The following is a 9,538-nucleotide window of genomic DNA, read 5'->3' as shown; positions in this document are numbered from 1 at the left end:
TATATATATATATATTTGAATTATACTGTATATAAGATCAAGGAAATCCACTATTAAAACCAAGTTTACATTTATAAGCTCATAAACTCAATAATTCTAAATATTGTCTCAATATTGACTAAGATAACTGTGTTTATGATTTTTGCCATAACTGAACAGCCCTGCGTAAACGCACAATTTAAGTTTTGTGATGCAAACTGAAGACTGAATCTTGCTGCATAACATACCACAATAAGGCTTGACTGTCAGAGGAACATGTTTTGATTCACTTCATTCACTTCATCAAAGCATTACCCTCAGACAGGGGTGTGAAGTAACGAATTACAAATGCTCACATTACAGTAATTAAGTAGTTTTTATCAGTAATTTTACTTTTTTGAGTAGTTTAAAAATTGTGTAGTTTTACTTTTACTTGAGTACATTTTAAGTGATGAATCGGTACTTTTACTCCGCTATTTTCCTCCGTTTGTGGTCGTTACATGCTTATTTTAATTTTATTTTTATCCATCAACGTGATTGCGCCGCGGCTCAGCAAAGAGACATGCGTGTGTGTGTGTGTTTTCCTTTGAAAAAGTTTCCCCAGAAATACCTTGCTATTTAATGCATTTTTCCTTACAAATTGTATTATCAGGATAACAATTCGAGTAAATGTGTACAAGGTATGGCATGATGCCATCCTTCTAGAACAATGTGGTAGATTCTAGTGTAAAGGCTGTTCACACCAAAGACAATAGGCCTAACTATAACAATATATGAGAATAGCGAAGTCCACACTACAACTAAATTGAAACCGGCACAGATGAACGATAAAAACATTGACAGCCAATCAGAATCCATCCTGCTTTAACAAGCTTGAGCATTTGAAGCGACAAAGTGCAGCGTTCACTTCAAACAGAATTGTATCATCTGTTGGCAGGGGTGTGAAGTAACGAATTACAAATACTCACGTTACAGTAATTATGTAGTTTTTATCAGTAATTGTACTTTTTTGAGTAGTTTAAAAATTGTGTACTTTTACTTTTACTTGAGTACATTTTAAGTGATGTATCGGTACTTTTACTCCACTATTTTCCTCCGTTTGTGGTCGTTACAATGCTTATTTTAATTTTATTTTTATCCGTAAACGTGATTGGAAAGAGAGTAATAGGTCTCGTGACTTTCGTCAAATCAAATTGTGCATAGAAAACTTTAACCGCCAACTGTTTATCACAGCTGCTGGAAGCGCATTCTTCAAGCATCAATTCAGTCGCATCTTCCTCTTTGATATGTTAAGGTAAATCCTATCTACACGGCCTGAAATTTGGTGTGAGGTTGCGGGTATTGCGTACAGTGTTAACTCCCGCAAGTGCCGCGTTCGGTAAATTCCCGCTCACTTATGAGACCTGCGCTGCCTCGTCCTCTCTCGCGTGCGTTCTGCAGCAGTCACTTGGATAAGTCGTTGTTGCTCGTGGAACTTGTTGACTTTTGATGAGTTTGAGCGCGTGATGCGCGCTGTGAAAAAGTGTGTTGGAAACACAAATAATCCACAGCTCAGTACTCACTACTCAATACTCATGAGTACTTTTAAATAGGCTACTCTTTTACTCTTACTCGAGTAGTTTTTTGGACAAGTACTTTTACTCTATTCGCACTACATTTTTTGGAAGGTAATGGTACTTTTACTTGAGTATATTTTTTCAGTACTCTTTCCACCACTGCCCTCAGATTATGAAACTCAATAAAACCCAATCTGCTGCCCTCTTGTGCTTTGTGTTAATATTACAAACAATACTGTAGCAGTCAGTTCATCTGAAAGCTCTTTATGAGTGAATCTCACAAAACCTATTAAGAATATGTGTCCAAAATAACATTTTGATATTTTTCTTGTATTATATTATATAATGCATCACTGCATTATGAATAATTGTCAAGAAAATAGAAAAAACGCTTACCGGGCTAAATGAAGAACAGCCTCAATGATGTTGGATCCATCCTTTGCACTCGTCTCACAGAATAAGGCACTGTATGTCTGAACACAGAAAGCAGCCACAGTTTAGCACTTATACTAATAAAAAAAAAACTCACTTTCTAACTAACCTAGACTGCTTTAGGTCATATTCATTCATGTGCAGGTGGCAATGTTTTCACCCACATGTTGTTTGGAACACAAACAGGAGAAATTTTGAATAAAGTCAGGCCAGTATTTGAGAAATATCCAAAAAGCCCAGTCTTCTTAAGCCTATGATATTTTTTTTGTGACAAAACAGACTTCAGGTGATTTGGAATATAGATAATTAGTCATAGAGACTACTTGTTATGGTGCTTTCGTGGTGTTTTAAGGCCTTTTTGATGCTTAAACTCTTAAGTCTCTGTTCATGGTAAACCGCAGTTTGCATGAGGGTGAGTAAATTATGACCATTTTCATTTTTTGGGTAAACAACCCCTGCAGAAAAACAGAAAGCAATGGTAAACCACAGTGAATAATGGCCAGGCACTAACCATGGCCAGTTTCTCTCCGTAGCTGGTTGGAATACAGGTGACTCCATCCAGAAGAGCTTCCTTCCTCAGGTCTGTCTTATTCCCCACGAGCATGATAGGAATGTCATCCTGAGACACATCCTGCACCAGAAAAGAATCTCAGTAAGAATCTCAGTATCGTATTCAAACTGAACCAGCAACATCCTACTTTTCCCATTGTAGTGTTTATTTAAAGGTGCAGTATGTAACAATGACAGCTAGTGGTTGAAATGGGTATTGCAGTCAAACTTCAAAATACTGGAGAGAGTTGTTTCTCAAGCCCCCTCCTCCTCAGACTCGATGCTCACATGGGTTGCCAGATTGAGGACACGCAACAGGAACGAGCACAACTGACAATGGAAGGCAACACACCTTACACTGTAAGTTGATTTATTCACGTTTTAAGAAGCCTCTGGTTGTAAATCTTTCTAGATGGATCCCGAGGCTTTTTAGGTTGGGTGGAATCTGCGATCTCTGATCCAGTTCATTTGCTGGTTTCCATGGCTGCAATGCGCTGTATTGTATGCCAAATGGCAACCCGGGGTGTCGAAATGGGTAAATTGGCAGTGGGAGGAGTCACACAGTCCAAAACAAAAACAGACATTCTGACACGGAACGCACATTTCAAAGTGGAATAACTGGCTGTAGCTTTGTTTTTCGGAGAAACAAGTATGTGAACTTAGCATGTTTCCTGAATATCTGCAAACATATTACGGTATTTAATCCTTTAGTAGAGTCAAAAAATACATACAGCACCTTTAATATGGCATATCAGGGAAAACCTCACAGTGCATTTAACTCCTACATCAAGAAAAATCGATGTAGACATGTTTACAAGATTCTTCTCCACTTCACCTAGATCATTTATGGAAACAAAGTTAAACAACGCTTTAATCGGACACTAACACATTAGCATAGGACTGATCAGCAAATAGACCTGTCCTGATGAGCGACAGTCTTAAGGGTGAAGTAGCACCAGCTACAAATGACCTGTCAAGTCTACATAACTAAATTATGAATGTTTATGTGGATGAAATACCTCAATGATGTCGACCCATTCACGCACATTCAGAAAGCTCTTCTCACACGTAACGTCATACAGTAGGAGAACTCCATTGGCCCTCCTGAAGTAAGACTTTGCAATGCTCCGAAACCTGTAAAAGTGATACCAGAGTATTCAACTTTTAGCGCAAAGTACACTTCGGTTTTTATGCGTACACTAGGGTATTTGCTTCATTTGTATGCTCAACTCGCATATGCGCCTTCAGTTTTTTGTTGTTGCAATTTTTAGTTTGTTCACAAGGTGGCAATTCTGGTTCGGAATGTTGTTTTAAAGGGTTCATATGATGCGATTTCCTAAATTTCCTATGCTTTAAGGGGGTCATATGATGCGATTTCAATTTTTCGTTTCTCTTTGGAGTGTTACAAGCCCTTGGTGCATAAAGAAGATCTGTAAAGTTACAAAGACTAAAGTCTCAAATCCAAAGAGATATTATTTATCAAAGTTAAGAGTCAACCACGCCTACCTAAAATGGTTCATTCTAACACGCCCCCACATGTCTACGTCACGATGTGGGAAGATTTGCATAACGCCGCCCAAATGTTCACGCAAAGAAAGAAGGCGTAACTTTTGTTCTCACTGTAGTATTGTTGCTGCCATGTCGTGAAGGCGCTGTGTGTTTCGTTGTGAAAGCGAAACTACTTTGTTTGGTCTTCCAAAAGAGGACACGACTAGAAATCAGTGGTTAAGTTGTATTTACAACACTGTTCCAGAACAGTTCAACCCAAATATGATGTGATCATTACATACATTCACCAGTCACTTTATTAGGTACACACTGCCTGTTAACACAAATATCTAATCAGCCGATCACATGGCAGCAACTCAATGTGTTTAGACATGTAGACATGGACAAGATGATCTGCTGAAAGTCAAATGAAGAACCAGAATGGGGAAGAAAGGTAATTTAAGTGACTTTGAACATGGTTGTTGGTGCCAGATGGGCTGGTCTGAGTATTTCAGAAATAGCTGATCTACTGGGATTTTCACGCACAACTATGTCTAGGGTTTACAGAGAATGGACTGAAAAAGAGAAAATACCCATTGAGTGGCAGTTCTGTGTGCAAAAAAAATGTTGATGCCAGAATTCAGAAAAGAATGGCCAGACTGGTTTGAGCAACAGTAACTATATAACTAAATAACCATTTGTTAAAACTGAGGTTTGCAGAAGAGCATCTCTGAATGCAAAGCATGTCAAACCTTGAAGCAGATGGGCTACAGTAGCAGAAGACACACCGGGTAGCATAAACACAGCTATGTCACAAAGCTCAAATCATCTAAAACTGGTTTCTTGAACATGACATTAAGTTCATGATCCACACTCATCAGAACTCTATCCAGCAGAGCACATTTAGGATGTGTTGGTATGGAAGATTTGCATCATGGATGTGCAGCTGACAAATCTGCAGCAAATACGTAATGCTGTCATGTCAATATGGACAAAGATCTGAGGAATGTTTCCAGTACATTGTTGCATCTATGGCATGGAGAATTGACTCTTCGCAGCGAGTTTGATTGACAGGCGATCTGACCAATCATAATGCCAAATCTGCCATTTTGTCCGACAAACAAACCAGACAAGAGAGTAGATTAACGTCAGTGGACTTGAACTTGAAAATTGGTGTATATTGACGTCTTTCCATGGTTGAAACAAGGTACCTTCTGATGTTCACGCGTGTTTATTTCATGCTATGACTAGTAAAGAGGAAGAGATGATCGGTTCAGCTTGAGGCGCTACAGCGATCTTTCAAGACACATTAAAGAGCCACAAAACACTATTTATTGATTATTTATCATCAACTGAAAAGGTTTCCCAGTTTATTGATTATCACCTGAAGAAAACCTATCTTTCATTAAAGATAAAACAGATTTTTGGTTAAAACACAATCAATACAAACTGAAGAAAGGGACTAGTTGGTAACACTAGACGTCTCCTCTTTATACCTATACATATATTCCTCATAAGGAGGGTTTGGAAGTTATCACTTTTTTCATAAATTCTGATAATTCTGATAAACCTGTCGAAATTATCACTGAGATGATTATGTTTGTTTGACAAAGAATTACTTTATGTTTGATAATGACTTTTACTTACAGACACATGGAACTGCCATGGGTACTCCATTAGCTTATTAAATCATTAATTACCTGTTCCACATTAAATGTGATTTACAAGTTAAAATGTCCGTGTTCACTTGTTTACATCAGAAAAACTAGTAAATCGTTAAAAATTCATATTAGTGAACATAAATCTGCGATCAGGAGATGTGATGTGAATTCACATATTGCAAGACATTTTCATGACTATAATCATGATATTAAGGATTTAATTTGTACAGGTATCGAAAAAGTAATAATTTCTAGAAGATGTTGTAACATAGAGGAAAAAATTTTACAACGAGAAGCTTACTGGATGTATCGATTAAAAAGCATGTTTCCCTTGGGTCTTAATGAAGATTTTGATCTTTCTTGTTTTCTTTAAGTAGAAGTGAGTAATAGTGAGCGACTTATGAATGGCTTTCACATTAGTGTTTTCTGTAAATTTGTTTGGTGAATTTTTTATTTATTTGTGATGTATATTTTGTGCTTGTACTATCGTTTTGATGTGTTGATTGCTTTGTAATTATTCCTTTGAAGTTCGTCTTTAGTTTACTTGATCGATTGGTCAATTAAAGGGTTAGTTCACCCAAAAATGAAAATTAGCCCATAAATTACTCACCCTCAAGTCATCCTAGGTGTATATGACTTTCTTCTTTCAGACTAATCCAGTCGGAGTTATATTAAATACTGTCTTTGATCTTTCAAGCTGTTTAATGCCACTCAGCGGGTGTTGCAGTGCATCAGTCCAAAAGAAGTTAAATAAAAAGCCCCCATCCATTAAAAAAGCGTCTCACAAGGTTCCAGGGGGTGAACAAAGGCCTCCTGTAGCAAATCGATGTGTTTTTGTAAGAAAAATATCCATATTCAAAACGTAATAATCACTTTAATGTAGCTTGCGCCAACAGTTGTCTTTGATCTTTCAAGCTGTTTCAGCCACTCAGCGGGTGTTGCAGTGCATCAGTCCAAAAGAAGTTAAATAAAAAGCCCCCATCCATTAAAAAAGCGTCTCACAAGGTTCCAGGGGGTGAACAAAGGCCTCCTGTAGCAAATCGATGTGTTTTTGTAAGAAAAATATCCATATTCAAAACGTAATAATCACTTTAATGTAGCTTGCGCCAACAGTTGTAAACGGAAGCAGCTCCGGGCGGATGACGTATGAGGTCAGCGCTGCGCATGCGCCGGTGAGTCTTGTGAAAACCAACATTTGTTAACAGGAGCAAAGGAAGCAAAGTTTCCTTACTTTAGCAAAGGAAAACCAGTCTCCTCTTGGCTTATATCGAAATCCTCCGACATACTTCTTTACAAATCCTCATTTTTGTATTTCTAAGAGACCGTTGTTTTGTTTTGATCTCTCACCTGTGCTTCCGCGTTCGTCACTTCTGAGCGGCGCATGCGCAGCGCTGACCTCATACGTCATCCGCCCGGAGCTGCTTCCGTTTACAACTGTTGGCGCAAGCTACATTAAAGTGATTATTACGTTTTGAATATGGATATTTTTATTACAAAAATGCATCGATTTGCTACAGGAGGCCTTTGTTCACCCCCCGGAGCTGTGTGAGACACTTTTTTTTATGGATGGGCGCTTTTTATTTAACTTCTTTTGGACTGATGCACTGCAACACCTGCCGAGTGGCATTAAACAGCTTGAAAGATCAAAGACAATTTTTAATATAACTCCGACTGGATTCGTCTGAAAGAAGAAAGTCATATACACCTAGGATGACTTGAGGGTGAGTAATTTATGGGCTAATTTTCATTTTTGGGTGAACTAACCCTTTAAGTTTGTGATAAGTAGCACCTGTGACTCTCTACCTGGTGATCATTGGACTTCACTTTTCTTTTTTTAATTCTTGAGGGAAGTGTTATTGTATGATTCACTGAAGAAGGCTTTTTGCTGAAACGTCTGATTGTTGATTGCTCTGTTGCAAAATAAAAATAAACTATAATTTATTAAGAAGATACAGCGAGTGCAGATCCTTTATCTCATAGTGTTGTTCGAATTTCTTAAAAAATGACAAAATTTGAAAGCTGAGACTTTGTTTCATACCAAAAGTAACCTGCTCAGTCTTGTCTGTTTGCACGTTGTGAGCTTCCTCTTTGCTCCGCAATGTATTTTTCACTGTGTGAGAACATCGTGTGGCGTGAGAGTGCCATGGCTTGTCGGACAAAGCAACAGTAACGAAGGGGGGCGGGTCTTTGCAAAGGGTCAATTAAGGCAGTTCTGAAGGCAAAAGGGGTCCAACCCAGTACTAGCAAGGTACTTACCTAAGAATGTGTCTGAGTGTACATTACTGGTTTTAATGTAAATTCAGATAATAGATCTCAATTAGGTTAGATGCCATACTGAATTTAACGCGAATGAAAACAAGGCTGTGAGGGATAGACTTACAGTCTATACAATGGCACGCACTGTATAAAGGTCCTAAATCATGGAATTTTATTTTGGAAACTCATAACGTTTAAGTTTTATGGAGTTTTTGTCACTGAAAGATTTTAAATTTTTTTCCAGAAAGTTGTTTATGGACAATTGGTATGCATTTCTTTCCCTCACAGCTTTGTTTTCATTTCTGTCAAAAATTAAATATGGCGCTACCCTGCCTAAGGTCTATAGAAGTTCAACTAACAAGTTTAACAAATAGGTTTTGTTTTGTACTATAGAGCAGATGAAGAATATCTGGGGTCTAGAAGAACAGCTCAATTATAGAGTTTAAAGCTCATGTCGACCATCACTGAATGTCTATCAGCTCAGTTTTTGCGGTGTTTTCCACACCGTTGGCACTAGTCAGATCCTTTATCTTCATGGCCAGACATGTTTTTTTCGAATGAAGAAAGTGAAGAGCAACTGATCAACATAATTCAAATTCAACATGGTAAGCAAGTGCTGCTTTGTTTACAGTTTGTAGATCCACAGTTGTATTTTCGGTTTCCCTTTTTGAATCATAATTACAGACTACTGACTGCCACCTGCTCGTCTGGAGAGGTAATTCCTCATGCAGGCACAGAACGTACGTGCTAGTTGGCCGTTGGCTGTTGTTTTTGCTTTGTTCAAGTGCAACCTTTTGGCAGGTAACGTGAGGTTTTCATCGCCGCTTGTTCTTTGATGTCTGCTTGATGTGTCACGGCCTTTAGAGTTTATACTATGGAGTATATATGTTTTGGTTGTGAGTTTCATCTAGAATTTGGGAGCTGGGATCTTACCTCTCCTGTCCAGCTGTGTCCCATAACTGCAGCACTGTTGGGACACCGTCCACCACCAAGGTTTTCATCTGAAAATCAACCCCTGCAATGAAACAGACACAAAAGATTTCACAATCTCGGTGACAGTTAGAGATTATATTCAAGTGTGGTAAAGTGTTAGAAAAGTCTTACCCAGTGTGGCGCTAGTGTTGCCTTTGAACTCGTTCTTACAGAGGCGAATGAGGAAACTAGACTTTCCCACTGCAGTGTCTCCCGCCAGCACAATCCTGTAAGCATTCTCCGATGGAGGCTGAGTCACTGCCAACACATCCTGCTCTCTCTGCACACACACACACACACACACACACACATACACACACACGTTGTGTTTCCATGTTTTATGGGGACATTCCATAGGCGTAATGGTTTTTATACTGTACAAACTGTATGTGCTATTGCCCTACACCAACCCTACCCCTAAACCTACCCCTTACAGGAAACTGTGCATTTTTACTTTCTCAAAAAAACTAATTCTGTATGATTTATAAGCTTGTTTCCTCATGGGGACCTCAAAAATGTCCCCACAAGGTCAAAATGTACTAGTATTACTATCCTTGTGGGGACATTTGGTCCCCATAACGTGATAAATACCAGGTACAAACACAAACACAAGCACCCCACACACACCCCACACACACACACACA

At 38.6% G+C, this 9,538-nt stretch overlaps 1 protein-coding gene across 2 annotated transcripts in view; it reads right to left on the bottom strand.

Moving 5' to 3' along the window:
- LOC107678388 (ras and EF-hand domain-containing protein-like) overlaps positions 1–9,538 on the bottom strand; it is a 32,678-nt gene that overhangs the window by 6,115 nt on the left and 17,025 nt on the right. For both annotated transcript variants that reach the window (XM_016473628.1, XM_016473627.1), the window contains exons 12-16: positions 9,026–9,173; positions 8,855–8,936; positions 3,536–3,650; positions 2,479–2,598; positions 1,932–2,008 (exon numbers count right to left, since the gene is read on the bottom strand). In XM_016473628.1, coding sequence (XP_016329114.1) covers positions 1,932–2,008; positions 2,479–2,598; positions 3,536–3,650; positions 8,855–8,936; positions 9,026–9,173 — 542 coding nt within the window. The remainder of the gene's footprint in view (positions 1–1,931; positions 2,009–2,478; positions 2,599–3,535; positions 3,651–8,854; positions 8,937–9,025; positions 9,174–9,538) is intronic.

Source organism: Sinocyclocheilus anshuiensis, unplaced genomic scaffold, assembly GCF_001515605.1.
Source record: "Sinocyclocheilus anshuiensis isolate Anshui unplaced genomic scaffold, SAMN03320099.WGS_v1.1 scaffold112, whole genome shotgun sequence".
Taxonomy (NCBI): domain Eukaryota; kingdom Metazoa; phylum Chordata; class Actinopteri; order Cypriniformes; family Cyprinidae; genus Sinocyclocheilus; species Sinocyclocheilus anshuiensis.
Note: the sequence above shows the minus strand (reverse complement) of the source record. Positions and strands in the feature narration are given on the sequence as shown.